Below are 17,118 nucleotides of genomic sequence, written 5' to 3'. Positions count from 1 at the left end.
GGGTGACTTTAAAAGGGAATGGAAATAGGCTTAAATATTTCCAATTGAACAGTGAATATAACATTTCCGTGCCATGAAGTTCCGGTGTTACATCGAATTCTGCGACCCACCGAAAAGTGTGACCCCAGAGGGCGCTGTTGCACATTTTCTGCCACATGCACGGTGTGCATTATGACAAAAGCATAAATAAAACATGAGATCTCCCCCCACCGGTGGGTCTTTCTTTTCTTGAAACTAACGTTAATTCTAAACAGCATTTTACACAGTAGCCTATAATAGGAAATGATAAAAGGTAAATCAACGTTATTTAACACTGACTGTAGCTTTTTATAGGGAAAGAAGCAACGACGATGGACCGTACTAAACGCCCTATCCATTGTATGGGTCTGTAAAATGCTAATCAAATCAAATCAAGTGTATTTATTAAGCACATGTGTCTGTGGTTAATTCAATGGCCAAAGTACTTCTTCAATTGGGTGTAAATGCGGCCGTGGCCAGTCACAACGGCCCGCTGTCCCCTGGTGTAATTCAGCCGTACAAGGAGCAGTACCCGGAGGATCCGCTAGAAGGCGCCAAACACTACTACTAGGCGCTGGGAGACAGGCTACTGCCACTCTACTTCTCCTACTTCTTGCTTCTTCGTCCATGGCCACTCCCTACGGAATCTGACCTCTTCCGCATTTTACCTGTTCAAAAAAGGCGTCACACAATACACGGTGGCTGTTCATTGTAGTAAGGGAGGATCAAAACAATAACTGTACTCGTGCCGGTAGTTGTGAAATACTTGTTATCTAGGACGTAAACAAACGAAACTTGTAACGTGCTGCTTTGAAATGGCTGAGAGTTGAAAAAGATTGGATCGGTAAAGTTAAGTTCTTGTGAGTGAAAGTCTGCATCTGGGTCCTGTAAAGTCTTAGCTAGCTGACAATTCACCATGGGATGTGGCAGTAGTTCAGAGGTAAGTCAAACTAAATCAAATTACGGAAATGAGGATAAAAAACAAAGTTGATAACTTATTGCGTAGCCAGGAATTGAATCATAGGTGTGTTTAACACGTGCAGATAATCAAGTAAAAAAGTTATACAGACCAAAACGAATTCGTGTGAACCTTTCTAATGGTCTATGTTTTGCAGGGGAAGCGCGATTGGAAACCGCTGGAGCAACGCAGCTGCACAGACATTCCATGGCTCATCTTATTCTTTCTGTTTTGTGTCGGCATGGTAAATCTTTTTTACGGTTATTTACCTGTTGGCTTATAACTGTTCCCTGAATGAATGAACGAACACATCTCCCAACATCCTTAGCGCTTAGGCTGTAACCTGATACATGTGTTCTGTTGTAACCCTCTCATGTATACATGTTGCATCCATAACACCAAAACATACATTTCGACACGTATAGTATGCATAGAACAACTTATAACAACTTCTATAGCGGAAGATTACAGAACGCACCTTGCAGAGCTACACGATTGTTTGAGCATTTAGAAAGCAAGATGAAATAAGATCCACACACACACACACACACACACACACACACACACACACACACACACACACACACACACACACACACACACACACACAGTTAACCGAGACTTTTATCCAGTTACTTCAAAACAGTGTGTGTGTGTGTGTGTGTGTGTGTGTGTGTGTGTGTGTGTGTGTGTGTGTGTGTGTGTGTGTGTGTGTGTGTGTGCAGGGGTGCATATGTGGCTTCACAGTGTACACCGGGGGAGCTCTCAGAATCGTCCGGGGTTACGACAGCTACGGTAATACCTGTGGTAGAAGGAACAGCCCGATTAAGGGGATAGAGCTCAGCGGACTGAACATGACCGAGAACAAGTGAGTCTGCTGCCATTGAATGAAGTATGGTGGGGTCTGCTTGACATGATGCTGACAGTGGACACAACAAAATGTCTTGTTTTTTAACACATGCAGAAAGTTTTCTCTTTACTTCTGTGATTGTAATCGGTTGGTGCTCATGTCTACAGTTTTGTTCCTGCCAAACAATGTCATTTTAGTATTTAGACCATTATCAAGGACAACTGCTATTTCTCAGGTACATGTGCTTGCTGAAAGATACCTACAGGTAGACTGTGGCTTTGGGGAGCCGTGCCAGTAGCTTTCGCCTGGGAGTAGAACCCCCTGGCTACTATCCTCCTACCCTCTTGCCCCCTTAACGCACTTGGAACAGCAGTTTACAATCGACCTTCGTGCAATCAACATTCATGGCATGTGCACAAGGCTTGTGGGAAACAGTGGGTCATGCTTCATCGATGGGCATGGCTCCAGAGGAGGCTTTGAATAGGAGGCGTCTGAGCCACAAAGTACCGTCTGTTGATCTGTTGAGCAAGCTGGCAGCCATGTCATCATCCTTTTCCCCAGACAACACAAGACCCACAAGCACTATAATAATCAGCACTGTAGCAAGCTACCCTAGCACTGGAGCAAGCTACCGTAGAATTGTAGCAAGCTCTCCAGCACTATAGCAAGCTCCCTTGCACTGTAGCAAGCTCCCTAGCACTGTAGCAAGCTCCCTAGCACTGTAGCTGTAGCAAGCAGCATTGTAGCAAGCTCCCTAGCACTGTAGCAAGCTCCCTAGCACTGTAGCTGTAGCATGCAGCACTGTAGCTGTAGCAAGCAGCACTGTAGCAAGCTAACCTAGCACTGAAGCAGGCTAACCTAGCACTGTTGCAAGATACCCCAGCACTGTAGCAAGCTACCCAAGCACTGTATCAAGCGAGCCTAGCTTTTTAGCAACCAGCACGGTAGCAAGCAGCCCTTGAGCAAGCTACCCTAACACTGTAGCAGGCTCCCCTATACTGTATTAAACTAAAATAGCATTGTAGTAAGCAACCCTAGAACTATAGCAGTCAGCCCTGCAGTCATGCTATTGCTGGAGCAAGCAATGACAGTGCCGTAGCTAGCCATGCTAGTGACGAAGCTAGCCATGCTAAGTGATGTAGCAAGCTATGCTTGCAATGTTGCAGAACTTTTTAACATTAATGGTTATTTTTCCTTTACAACAGGTATGTGTTTTTCCTCGACCCCTGCAACATAGACTTCCTTAACAGGAAGATCAAGTCGTTGGCCCTGTGTGTATCTAAGTGTCCTGACGAAGAATTGAAGACATACTACGATGTCAAGCAATTTTCACTATCAAATGGTGAGAAAATACTAAATTTGTTTTGTATTTCTTAAAAAAAAAATGTTTGGCCTTATAGCTATACAGTAAAAAGTGTTTGAATTCCTTAGTTGAAGTAAAAGTGGGTTGGTGGTATTTCTTTGGTATTATTTAATCGCCTTGTTATTCTCTATTTCTGATGGTTTGCTTACTTGTTATTCATTCATGTTCCCCAAACCAACTTTTTGTTTTTTTTATCAGGATCCAACCTATGTTCGTACGACCTTTCTCCTACGAGATATACGAGCAGCTCTGAACGCTACACTAAATGCCCCAAACTCCCTGTTCCCCCAAGGTATCTACATTCAACCTTGAATCTTTCTGATGTTTATCAAATTAAATTAGAACTGAATTGAATAAGCACAGCCCCAAACACCCAAGGCCTCTCTATCAACCTGGAGTAATGTAGTTGGTTTGTGTTCAATTCACCATTAGTGAGCAGTGAAAAGTTCACCATTTATATTTGTGAATGCTTAGCCCATTCCCTTACTACAGTATTTAAATTGCTATCAGAAAAAGACAATTATGCTGAGATAAAAGTAAAAAACTGTCGGTATGTTTCGTACACACTACCAATCTGCATCGCATCTGAACGATATCGTCCAATCACGTGGTCCGGTTGCGCCTGTGCTTCCTGTGTTCACAGCAAGGCGGTCCGGGTGCTGCACCGCTGCGTTCCCACCGAGCTGAGCTGCTACGCTGAGCTGGCCCAGGCCTTCGTCAGCTTCGTAAACGACAGCAGCGCCATTCAGAGGGTCATCGCTGGTGTGCTGGCCAGCAAGGAAATCATCCTCGGCCTATGTCTGCTGGCTCTAGGTATCCCACCTCTACAATAACACTGTCTGCTGGCTCTAGGTATCCCACCTCTACAATAACACTGTCTGCTGGCTCTAGGTATCCCACCTCTACAATAACACTGTCTGCTGGCTCTAGGTATCCCACCTCTACAATAACACTGTCTGCTGGCTCTAGGTATCCCACCTCTACAATAACACTGTCTGCTGGCTCTAGGTATCCCACCTCTACAATAACACTGTCTGCTGGCTCTAGGTATCCCACCTCTACAATAACACTGTCTGCTGGCTCTAGGTACCCCACCTCTACAATAACACTGTCTGCTGGCTCTAGGTATCCCATCTCTACAATAACACTGTCTGCTGGCTCTAGGTACCCCACCTCTACAATAACACTGTCTGCTGGCTCTAGGTATCCCACCTCTACAATAACACTGTCTGCTGGCTCTAGGTATCCCACCTCTACAATAACACTGTCTGCTGGCTCTAGGTATCCCACCTCTACAATAACACTGTCTGCTGGCTCTAGGTATCCCACCTCTACAATAACACTGTCTACTGGCTCTAGGTATCCCATCTCTACAATAACACTGTCTGCTGGCTCTAGGTATCCCATCTCTACAATAACACTGTCTGCTGGCTCTAGGTATCCCATCTGTACAATAACACTGTCTGCTGGCTCTAGGTATCCCATCTCTACAATAACACTGTCTGCTGGCTCTAGGTATCCCATCTCTACAAAACACTGTCTGCTGGCTCTAGGTATCATATCTCTAGGTACAAACAGGATGCCTAACAGTAGATTGTAGGCATTGGGGTTTGAACCTAAAACCCTGATGTTTAGGTCAAACACCCTAACCACTATGAGACCGTCCTGCCCCATTTAGTTGTCAATCATCATTTTTTTTCATGAGCAGGGAGGTTGTCCTACATACTCGGCTTGGAGTAGAACAAGTGAGGACACTAAGCTCCCTCCCCTCTCTGTAGCTAGTATGTAATGATGGCAGAAGGCAGCAATTGCCTTCTGTCCCAGTGATTGTGAGCAATGAGGAGTCCCAACTGGGACTTGTCAAGGGATACCTAAGATCCCAACCCAAGACTTGTGTTAGCCCCGTCTGTGGTCAGACTGCTTTCCACGATTGCTGATTGGTGATTCAGATTGGAGCCAAAGTGATGGCCATTTTAATAACCCTAGTTTGTTTGCAAGATGACATCATTCTGCTCAGTCCAAACACACATTACACATTATATTACATTGCCAAAAGTACACAAAGTACAACATCAAATCCAATGTAAGATGAATAGGAATAACATCAAATTGTTGTCTCCCCTGTGTTGTGCAGTGCTGTCTGTGATCCTGATGGTGGTGATCCGGTACATCTCCAAGGTGCTCATATGGATCACAACCATCCTGGTCATCCTGGGCGCCGTAGGTACGCAAGGTTTCCATTTAGTCCTTCAGTAAAGGCTTGTACCTATAAGATGCTTAGAACAGAGAACTTTGCAATAGGACCTAGAGGGGCCTTAATGAGCTGGTCGAGATGTTCATTCAATCGTCGTCTTTGAACATATAGTAAAACATGTGGATGAATGCAGAAAAGGTGCAGAACTCAGTCGACTGATAACCTCGGAGAACAGGTGACTGGAGGAAGGAGGTAACTTGGTGCACGATTTCCCTGGACATTTGGCTAAGAAATGCCTCCGATTCCTGGCTTGCTGAACCAGACGTAGGTCAGGATGCCTCCCTGAAGCCGTGTGTCGCTGGGACAGGTTAAAGAAGATGGATTGGATCTGCTGCTCCTAGCCACAGAGTATCAGAGTGGGAACCAGTTCATAATCAGAAAATGCAGATTGGAACAAAACAATGTTCCTCTTGCTTTTCATTGCTGCGTCTTGAATTTGCTGTTAAACCTTTTTTATGTATACCCTTTTTGATATCCATAAACACATATGACCAAACAATTGTGATTCTAAGAGACGTTTGTATTTGATGTATTTCTTGGCTACTCATGAATGTACAGTTAGTAGTTATTCTGGTAATTGTTAATTGTTGTTGTATTGAATCCCTCACTTTTATGGTGAACGTGAGTTGGACACTTTATTAAACGCTGGGAGCTAATCTCAGGGGGTCTATAGTCAGACTCACGAAGTATGGTGGGGTGTCTTAAGCGCTGTGTACCCCTCTGCAGGCGGCACCGGGGGCCTGTGGTGGCTGTACGCCGACCACAGGAAGGCCCTGGACAACGACACCACGACGGTGTTCGGGAAGGAGGTGGTCGCCGACAACGTCAAAGCCCTGCTGATCTACGCCATCATCTCCACCGTCTTCACGGTACGCCCTCAGGGGTCCCCCGCGCCTGGCTAGACCGCCCCCTCAGGGGAGATCCAGAGATGGCGGTACATTGGCGTTGGCATGTCTTACCCAGCTGTCTCTGCCTCTGTGTCTGTCCCTGCACCCCATCCCTCCCCTCACGCCACAGCGGCACAGATGCTTAAGGCTTGGGTAACGCGTTGCCTGTCAAAGAACAGGATATTAGGGTGGGTTTACAGGCCCCGTCCACACAAGGCCGATTTCATGGCGAAACCGCAAAGGTCTTGTACGGTTCGGCCTTCCGTCTACACGAAGCCGGCGAATCCGCTGACCGAAACCGTAAACTTCTGAAACCGCCCTCGGAGGTGGTTTCAAATCTACCCAGTTTCGTTTTTGGATTCGTGTGGACGCCTGAAACCGTAAACCCTGACGTCATCGCCCCACCCCTCGACCCTCTAGCCAATGACTGTTAAGCCTGCAGAGTCTCAGAACTCACAATTTGTGTAGCAGAAGCAGCGCCCCTTATAATAATAATAATAATAATAATAATAATAATAATAATACATTTAATTTAGAGGCGCCTTTCAAGACACCCAAGGTCACCTTACAGAGCATATAGTCATCATTCAAAACTATGTAAAACAGACTAGGAATAAAAGGAAAACAGAGGTTAAACATGAAAAATAATAATAATTAATAACACTCAAAGACGCCTAAAGTGAAGGGGGGACCTCACTAACCACCACCAATATGTAGCACCCAGTTGGGTGATGCACGGCAGCCAATTGGCGCCAGAACGCTCACTACACATCAGCTTGAGGTGGAGAGTTAGGGATGAGGTGGAGAGTGAGGGAAAAGAACATTTAAACACTATCTACCATATTTAAACACTGACGATCACATTTAAGCAATATCGACCACATGTAAACACTATCGACCACATTTAAACACTATGGACCACATGTAAACACTATCGACCACATGTAAACACTATCGACCACATGTAAACACTATCGACCATATTTAAACACTATGGACCACATGTAAACACTATCGACCACATGTAAACACTATCGACCACATGTAAACACTATCGACCACATGTAAACACTATCGCCCACATTTAAACACTATCGACCACATTTAAACACTATCGACCACAATTAAACACTATCGACCACATTTAAACATGTAAACCCTATCGCCCACATTTAAACACTATCGACCACATTTAAACACTATCAACCACATTTAAACACTCTCGCCCACATTTACACACTCTCGACCACATTTAAACACTATCGACCACATATAAACAGTAGCGACCATATTTAAACACTATCGACCACATGTAAACCCTATCAACCACATTGGTTATAACCACATTATGGGCCTGGAATGTGTACTACAGCGTTTCTACAGATCTACCCGGTTTCGCTTGACTCCGTCTTTACGGAGATACTCCGAAACCGGATAGATCGTAACGGTTTCGCCCGTTTCGGCTTTGTGTGGACGGGGCCACAATGGAAGGATTTGGGGCAAGGGATGTGTATTGGTTTCTTAATTTATTCGTACGGGGGGTGGGGGGGGGGGGGCTGGATTGGATTGTACTTGGAGAACGCCCGTTTTGGGATATACCATTTAGTCTGCTAAAATACATGTCATTAAGGATTGAAGGCATCTTGCTCAACGATGCTTACATGGGGTTACGACCCCAGAACCTTTTGGCTGGGGGTCGAACTCCCCATCACCTGTCCCGCGTATGCTACGCACTCCCGTCAAGGTAGAAAATAGATGGATGGTAAAGCGATTGCATTTATTGAGCCCTTTTCAAACCTGTGGCCACGGTGCAAGGCAACAGCCATTTTTTCTAGAGCAGTGAGGGTTAGTAGCTTGCTCAGGGACAACTTCAATCTTTACTAGGAGGTGCTGGGAATCGGACCAGCAGCCACTGCCAGTTGGGATGTCTCAGTTAGTTAGGTAGTATTCAGTAAGAGCCCACTGACCCTGGCAGCGGTCAGCGTCCGTTTGGGTGTGGTGTGAACAGCGTGTTGTCCTCTGTAGGTGGTGCTGCTGCTGGTCATCTTCTTCATGAGGAAGAGGGTAGCGCTGACCATCGCTCTGTTCCACGTGGCGGGCAAGGTGTTCATCCACCTGCCACTGCTGGCGCTGCAACCCTTCTGGACCTTCCTGGGCCTCATGCTCTTCTGGGTGTACTGGATCTCCGTCTTCCTCTTCCTCGGCATCTCAGGTACAGACCACACATGGATCCGGGGAAGTTGGATCCATGTGTGGTCAATATTAACTTGAAAAGTTAATAATGGGTGGATTCGCCTGTCAATTGTGCTCTCTTTCTGTTTTACACTCACTCACTCACTCACTCACTCACTCACTCACTCACTCACTCACTCACTCACTCACTCACTCACTCACTCACTCACTCACTCACTCACTCACTCTCTTTGATCTGTTGTTTAGGCTAAGGATGACTTTTCCATAATGCATCTCTCTGAATGCTAATACCGTCAACTCCCTGGCTCTGGCTTCTGAGAGCTTCTGAGGACAATGCGGACACACACACAGTCGTATTGTTATTAATGTCCTGACGCTCACCCCACTCTCGATGAGTGTGATATCCGCAGCGGTGACATTTTGAGTCTGGGTTTCGGGCCATGACCTGACCGCCCCTCCCCCTCCCACAAGCCTGCAGGAATCTGGAGCCAGCAGTGTGACGTAGGAGGAGTCTGGTCAAAGGGCCGCTTCTCCTCCATCACACATGCACACACAACTCCACAGACACAAGCATATACACACACCACCATCTCCACACACAGTCGCACGCACGCACGCAAGCACAAGCGTGCGCCTGTTAGTTTTGCGTCACAATGGTAATATCCAAAGTGCCAGTCCGGTGCAGAGGTTGTTTGTTGGGTGCTTTGAGGTCTTGAGGCCTTACGCAGACGTATGCTTGAGGGAGGGCATGGGACAGAGAAGGGTCCGTTGGGGGCAAAAGTGTTTTAATGCTATTTAGGTTTGGGCCAGACTCTTGTTGTCAGACACTGCTCCCGACTTCATGTCTTCATGCCTTTCTCTTGTTGTTCCCCGTTTGGTAGGACTAGTACGATAACTTCAGCAGTAATAGATAGTGCTGTTCAATATATTTCACCTAATCTTCTAAAAAGGGCAATCAGTTTGTCAGAATAACAAGACCGAAATACAATAATAATGGCAAATATCCGACTGTCTGAGGAGTCATGTTGTGTACACACAACTTCTGCCTTGTGTGAAGGCAGGCCCCTAGTCCTGGCCTGCCTGTTGTCTTTTGGTTTGTGTGGATACTGTGACTATTTACCACAGCTAAATGACTCAGAGGTGTCATTTAGCAGGATAATGCACCTTTCAGACATAGGCTGTCATTTATCAAACTCCTTTACTTCAGAATACCTAAAGAGACATTTGTTATAGATGCATGTCATTAAGCACCCTCTAGATAATGTAGGTTTGTCCTCAAGGACGCCTACAGGTTGACTGCAGGCTAGTAAGCTTTTTATCAATCGGCTGCCTCCGCCCCCACAGGGACCCCGATGAAGAGCAACAGCACGGGGCTAGTGGAGTTCCAGATGAAGCAGCCCTTCCAGTACCTGGTCTGGTACCACGCCGTGGGCCTCATCTGGATCAGCGAGTTCATCCTCGCCTTTCAGCAGATGACCATCGCCGGCGCCGTCGTCACCTACTACTTCACGCGGTATTCACTCGTGCATTTGTTCCTTTTTCATTCCTTCAGAAAGGTAGACCTCAAGGAGGCTCGCCCATGCATTCATGACTTATTTAGGGGCTTCACTCGTGTTTGTTTATTTATCAGCCTTACTCCTTCATACATTTCTTGACACTGTAGGCTAGGTTTCATACCACCTTCCATACAAAAGCTTCACTCTCATTCATTCCCTCATTCACTCATCTCATTCACTTAGAATGTGATGACTTCCACACACAAGCCACCTTTTTATAGACACTCCACTCTCAAGCTAAATGCACTCTCCTGCGTTTGGATCTACGCTAGTGTAGGGTCTTCAGAAGAGTTAGCCCAGAGAATGACTTTGGTGGTAGCATGGTATTAATCGGAAGAAATCTAGTAAAAATGTAGACTATTTATATTAAAGTGATAGGGAGACAGTATTCAGGTGGTGTTGTACTGCACAGCAGGCACCACCAGAGGGCAGTCTCTACTTCTAGAACAGGCAGCTAAGCTGTGGAAGATGTCGAATGTGAGTGTTTATGTTACAGGACTAGTAATGCATCGTAAATATTGCCACATATAACATCACCTCGGGAGGACCTAATCTCAAGTACAACAACAGTGTGTAAACTCAACTGAGAGTCTGTCACATCTCCGTTACCCAGCGTTGCATACTGTGTCCTCCGTCAAGAATCTATGGAAGAAGGGCGCTTGTTTCATATCGGTTTTTATTCTGCCAGAAGTGTTCAAACCAAGCATGAGTTTTCTAAGTAGGTTAATTGAATATTAGACACAGAGCATATTAGGCTAGTCCATGTAATGAATGCTACAATGACGTCTATACCCAGCAGCTCAGAAATTTTGTAATTTAATACACAAATCAAATATATATATATTTTTTTTTTTATTGACGGACTAGCAAACATGGAATTTGTACATATTGAAAATATGTGCCAAAGATGACATTTATCCATTAATTAAGTACTTTTGTTATTCGCAATGCAGTGATGGTAGCACGCGCCGAGTTCTCCATAGAAACGTCTGTCCTGCTTTCATTCATAAGGTTACCACAACTGTAATTAAGAGCCATTCAACTTATCCTTAACTGTCCGTCCACACCAGAAGCGAATTGAGCGACCAAATCGCCGGAAGTCATTCACTTTCTATGGGCAAGAGCGACCAGAGCGACCAACGCTACCAGCGGCCAAAGTTGAGCGACCAGAGCGTCAAAAAGAAGTTGAAAACTTTTTAACTTTATGCAAATGACTATTATTCGCTTCAGCGACCAAACACTGACAGCCAATCGGAATGTAGACGCTCTTCGCTTGCGTGGATCCCAGGGAACACCGGCAGGCACTTTGGTTCCTACCTACCTTTATTCACTCACTGAACAAAATGTCGGCTGAAGTATTAATCGCGTCTGTAACTGGGCACCCGGTGTTGTACGAACCCACCCTTTTTCAGTTCAGAGATCGAAACGCCATAGTGGTTTGGATATCAAGTGATGATAAGCGGGAGTATTTATAGGCTACATCTAGAACGTTCGTATTTAAGCGGGAATCATTATAATTTGCTCTACATGCCACCAATCTAACCAACCAATCGCGTGTAGCATGCTTTAAACAAAACCAAAAAAGTATTTGAAATCGTCACATAAACATACTAATCGACAAGACGAGGGATAAATGACAAGGGATATATCTCTTGTCTTTTATCCCTCTATTCCCCACTATTCACGGAGCCTGAGGTCAATAATTTTTAATTAAATAGTCTAGATAGATAGATAGTCAAGTCTTTATTAATACCAAACGACACAAATCGTCGGGAATCCATTTAGGTGGTTCGTCCCACACAGGACAGTAGCCTACAATACCACACAGAACAAGTCTGACTGGATAATACACACAATACATCACATTAAAACTAGACACGCGTTGATAGATATATAGATAGACAGAAAGGCCTAGATAGATAGATAGATATGTTCCATTATTTGCCTTGCGGAGCCAACCAGTCCTGTGCACGTATGCAAATTAGCCATGTGTCCCAACGTCTATTTGTTTTGAATGCGACGAATGAGTGCAGATCATGATTTGCAGATCCAGATCAGTGAAACATATTTTAACTACTACAGCACGCAGGGTTTTTTGTTCTCGGTTGTAATTAGCCTACATTTTAGGATTTTTTTTATATTGGGGGGAATCACTGTCCTACTTGTTGTCGAAGCACTTTATCGAACAAGCAAAACCGTCTCGGCAATATGACCAAGGTGTATGGGAGAGTTCACTATTTGATATGGCTGTCTGTAGGGCCTACTAAACGCATACGGTTCCTTTAAATGCGTCTGCATAATTGAATTGTACGTCATGAGCGACTTGAGCGACCAAAGCGAACAGAAAAATTCGCAGCGAAACTTTGTGAGCGACCAGAGCGTCTTTGACGCTTTGGTCGCTCCTGGTGTGGACGTACAGTAAGAATCCCATTTAATTATTTAGCAGACGCTTTCAACGAAAGAGACCAGCAAGGGAAGAGAGGCTGAGAACAATCAAAACATAGAATCCCAATTGGAATAGTGCTGCTTTCAAAAAGCGAAAGAAAAGCAACTTTTTTAAAAGAGCTGCTGTAACACCATTTGCCCTTGGACTATGTTGAACATGGTGTGCCGTGTCTGGGTGTGGGAACACAACAGGAACAAGTCTGAGATCCCGGCCCTGCCCATCGTCTCCTCCACGTGGCGGGCGTTCCGCTACCACCTGGGCACCGTGGCCAAGGGATCCTTTATCATCACTCTGGTCAAGATCCCCCGCCTCATCCTCACCTACCTGCACAGCCAGCTCAAAGGAAAGGTGGGTGCCCGCCTGGCCCGCTCTCGGCCCCAGCAGTCCTCCTTTGGTAGAGCAGAACCTATGGGGGGATGCAGCCCAGAGCCTGGGACGCAAACACTGACAGGGGAACTCATCCGCGCTTGTAGATGATGCTTTCAGTTCAAGGGATTTGAATGTGTATTGAATGTATTTCTGCGGTGTTGGACACGTACACGTCACCTGATGTTGAATGTGTTTCGACGGCATTGCATGTACGGCTCAGACCAAGGAGATAACGTTCAAAAAAATCTGTGGTGCAAGAACTGCAAAACCACAACCCTGAATATGAACATTGACAAAGATTATTATTTGCTCTCCGCAGGAAAACGCGTGTGCACGCTGCATGCTGAAGGCCTGTGTGTGCTGCCTGTGGTGCTTGGAGAAGTGTCTGGCCTTCCTCAACCAGGTAAACACCCAGCATCATGCCATGTCCATTGCACAAGCTAACATTATTCATTTATTAAACATACTCGCTAAAGTTACTGTGTGTGTGGTTGGTCTGGATAATACCAGCGTTACTTTTATAGTTGGCGACAATCATGGAAGGTTGGCAGTTTGTGTTTTAATACTGATCAGTGTTTGGGGGAGGGGGGGGGTGGGCTGCGGTCTTCAGTGAGGGTTTCAGTTTGCATAGTATATATATATATACAACCACCTGCTGCCGCCGCTTCGATTCCATTCAAAAAGCTTTATGGCACGACTATTGTTGTGAACATTATTGCCAATGCATTACTTATCTTTATTTTTTATACCTGATGGAAGTATGTTTTTTTTCCCTACGAGAGTATTGTACTATTGTTAATGCATAATAATTAAAAAAAAAATATATATATATTTTTTTTATACATGGGTAGTCAAGGCGGGGCCCTATTGCTGTTAAGGCGGCCGCCTTAAACATACAGTGCTGGGGGAAACAATGATGAAAGGAGCAGAACTAACACAGCAGACTGCTCAGCTGGAGAGAGTGGAGGCCATGCGGAGTATAGGTGTGGCTCGTTGGCCTGTCAACCCCCTCACCACAACGCAGGCATGAGAGCTCACCCGCTGATACGTGTGTTCTGTTATTGATTTAAGAACGCATACACGGCCACCGCCATCAACAGCACCAACTTCTGCACCTCGGCGCGTGACGCCCTGGGCATCCTCGTGGAGAACGCCCTGCGCGTGGCCACCATCAACTCCATCGGAGACTTCGCCCTCTTCCTGGGAAAGGTAATCAAGAAGTGCCTAAGAGTGTTATAGGCGATCATTTTTGTAGGATTCGGCTAACTAGCTAGGTAAATGCTGTGATCAATTAGCTAACTGGCACATGTTACGCTACTTACAAAATGTTATTCTATTTAGCTCATTCTAGGCTGAGAGGCATAGCCCCGAGCTGTTCATCAATAATGAATGGAAATTTGTGGGCTCAGCGATGGGTTTTTCAGTTGATGTTCTGGTCCTGATTCAGGCTTGCTATTCTTCTTCTCTCTTGTGAAATGGTGTTCTTTGTGTGTGCTCCGGTCAGGTGCTGGTAGTGTCGTGCACAGCGTTTGTTGGCGTGCTGTCCCTGAACTACCAGCGGGACTACACGGTGTGGGTGCTGCCCCTCTTCATCGTGTGCCTGTTCGCCTTCCTGGTGGCCCACTGCTTCCTGTCTGTGTTTGAGATCGTGGTGGACGTCCTGTTCCTGTGCTTCGCCATCGACACCAAGTACAACGACGGCAGCTCGGGGCGAGAGTACTACATGGACAAGGCCCTGATGGTGAGTGAGAAAGAGAGTGAGAAATGGACAGGGCTCTGAGAGAGAAAGAGAGAGCGCATGCACACTACATGGACAAGGCTCTGAGGGAGGGGGGACTATATGGAATAGAGGGATGGCGATGGGAATAGAGGAGGAAAGGAAAAGTCGAGAGATGCACCGATACACATGAGTCACGAGGGCCAAATCTGGTAAAGAGCAGCAGTGCGTGCATACAATTGTGCACTGTGACGTACTTTAAACTCGCTTCTGTCCAGGGGCTGAAAACTCGGATCAGTCTAGAAACCATGGAACGCGGTAGAGACGGAACGAGCCTCGATGCACCAGGGTAGACCACTATTACATAGTCTACCCTCTACTATTTTAAAATTTAACGGTCACATTTTAGCAAAGGGAATTGGAGGGGTGGAAGTTGAGATTGAAAAGCTATAATTTGACTGTAATTTGTTAGAAATGGCGTGAATAGCCTGAACCACTGGCATGAATGCACGCTTGTCTCTGTGTGTTTGCGGGGTCGTGTGCGTATGCGTGTGTGAACGACAATGTCAGGGTGAAAGAGTGCTATGAGCAGATGAATGAACGGAACGATATTTATATTAAAAATCACAACAACAAAAAAAGAAGCGGAATCAATTTGTGGCGCTCAGTGCTGATTCTGTGGCGCTGCGTCGCACACATTGGTCTATGCATGGGAAACACTGAGGTGGAGGCCTGCAGGTGGGGGTGAGGAAACTGGGGCTCCATGATTCAAGGCCCTTCTCATAATGAGCGAGTCATCCAATTGAATGCATGCCTCGAGTTGGTTGTTGAGATGTTCCGACCATGCCCTTTTCAGGGGGCGTGACCTAGGGCTGACCTGTATGGCCTCCAGCAGGTGGAGGTGTTTTCTAAGAGGTCTCGGGTGGCTGCTGGTTTCAGGTGTTTCCATGGAGTCTGTTGGTCGACACCTACACTCTCCTGTTACCTGACACATGTATAGACGTGTGACTCAGCCGCGGCGGCCAAAACAAAGGAGGAGGGAATACAATGGGGAAATGGGTCTTTTTTGGTTCTACGTTGGTAAAACGGCAGTTTGATCGTACCTTGCTTTCCCGCTCTTTCCTTCTCCAAGGAATTTGTGGAGGGCAGCAAGAAGGGGGGCCGGTACAAACCAGCCGACGGAGACCCACGAGAGATGAAGAAAATGGTGAGCTTAAATAAAAAAACGTTCATGATTTTTCTCCAGGGATAATTACTGGTTAAAGTTTTGGTTTGACGTTTTATTTATGTTTTGTCCCAACAGAATATCTGAGGGAGAGTCCGGCCTTGCCATGCGAAGCTTTAACGCCAATTACTGCAAATTTCTGTTGCAGTTTGTTGTTCTGTTTTTTACACTCCAGGTTTTAAACACTAATTAATAACGCACTTTACACAAAAGTGGAACTAATGTTTGGAGCTTTGAGGACGTTTTTTGTATTAAGTTGTTTCCCAAATTGAAAATATTGGTTGATAACCAATATCTCTGTTCGCAGTTCAATGTTCTTCTCATTCTGTTTTTAGGAATAAGTAAGTGTAATATTTCTTTTTTCAAAAAGCTATATCCAAAAACGTTGTATTAATTTCTGGATGTTCAAGTAAAATACTAGTTGGCTAAGAAATCTTTTTTTTCTATTAAATAACTCAGGTTTTCTAAGAACATAGGCTTACCTATTAAATAAATCGTTAGCCTAGCCGGTAGCCTTTTATATTAATAGTTGGAAAGGCTATATTTCGATGTATTTTTTAACTTATGCCTGTTTTTTAAAGAATGTTGTAAACCACATAGACCTGATTAACATGCTTTATAATCGTGCTTTTTAACATGATTATAGTTGGCTGTTAACTTTGTCTTTTTAAAAATTTGTCAAAGTGCCTTCACGTTGATCTTTATCTTAATAAAAAGTGTGTCAAGCCAAAGATTTCCTTGTTTTATTTGTTGCTACTTTGGTTAATGCAAACATACTATAACATCAAATACAGACACAATAACTACATGGTACACAATTCTACAAGTCTCAATCCTAGTTAGGGCTCGTGCTTTATATAAAATGATATCTGCAATGTTAAGTTTGATAATGCAAACATGGAACATTGTGTATCAAAACAGAATGCTTTTCCAGGCATATAACAATGTAACCGTTTGAAAAGCAAGTCAAGCATAATGGAGACATGTACCCGCTCTCACCACACGGTGGCGGTAAATATTCAAATACGTTAACACATTATTATTATTCATAAAAACTGCTTTGTCTTGAAAAATGAAATGTTATCTTTCAATGTATATCAACAGATCATCATGTGAAGCAGTGTGATTTAAAGGTTGGAGAAGCAGGAGTTGTTTGCTGCGGTTGTAGAACAACTGATTAATTTCGATCATTTGATCGAAATCTTGGTTTAAGGCTAATTTATTCAATGGGATTTGTCATTAAAATGTTTACTTGTTATTTCTGTTTTTCATTAAGCAGCAT

At 44.9% G+C, this 17,118-nt stretch overlaps 1 protein-coding gene across 1 annotated transcript; it reads left to right on the top strand.

Annotated features, from left to right (window-relative positions):
* The first annotated feature begins 611 nt into the window (after window positions 1-611).
* LOC130379263 (choline transporter-like protein 1) lies at window positions 612-16,590 on the top strand. The gene is made up of 16 exons (XM_056585984.1): window positions 612-958; window positions 1,134-1,220; window positions 1,702-1,844; window positions 3,032-3,168; window positions 3,388-3,481; window positions 3,833-4,002; window positions 5,324-5,413; window positions 6,170-6,312; window positions 8,356-8,542; window positions 9,868-10,036; window positions 12,717-12,873; window positions 13,214-13,297; window positions 13,966-14,103; window positions 14,399-14,635; window positions 15,744-15,818; window positions 15,915-16,590. The coding sequence occupies exons 1-16, from the start codon at window positions 935-937 to the stop codon at window positions 15,921-15,923; spliced, it is 1,944 nt and encodes a 647-aa protein (XP_056441959.1). The 5' UTR covers window positions 612-934; the 3' UTR covers window positions 15,924-16,590.
* The last annotated feature ends 528 nt before the right edge of the window (window positions 16,591-17,118 follow it).

Source organism: Gadus chalcogrammus, chromosome 3, assembly GCF_026213295.1.
Source record: "Gadus chalcogrammus isolate NIFS_2021 chromosome 3, NIFS_Gcha_1.0, whole genome shotgun sequence".
Classification (NCBI taxonomy): Eukaryota; Metazoa; Chordata; class Actinopteri; order Gadiformes; family Gadidae; genus Gadus; species Gadus chalcogrammus.
Note: the sequence above shows the minus strand (reverse complement) of the source record. Positions and strands in the feature narration are given on the sequence as shown.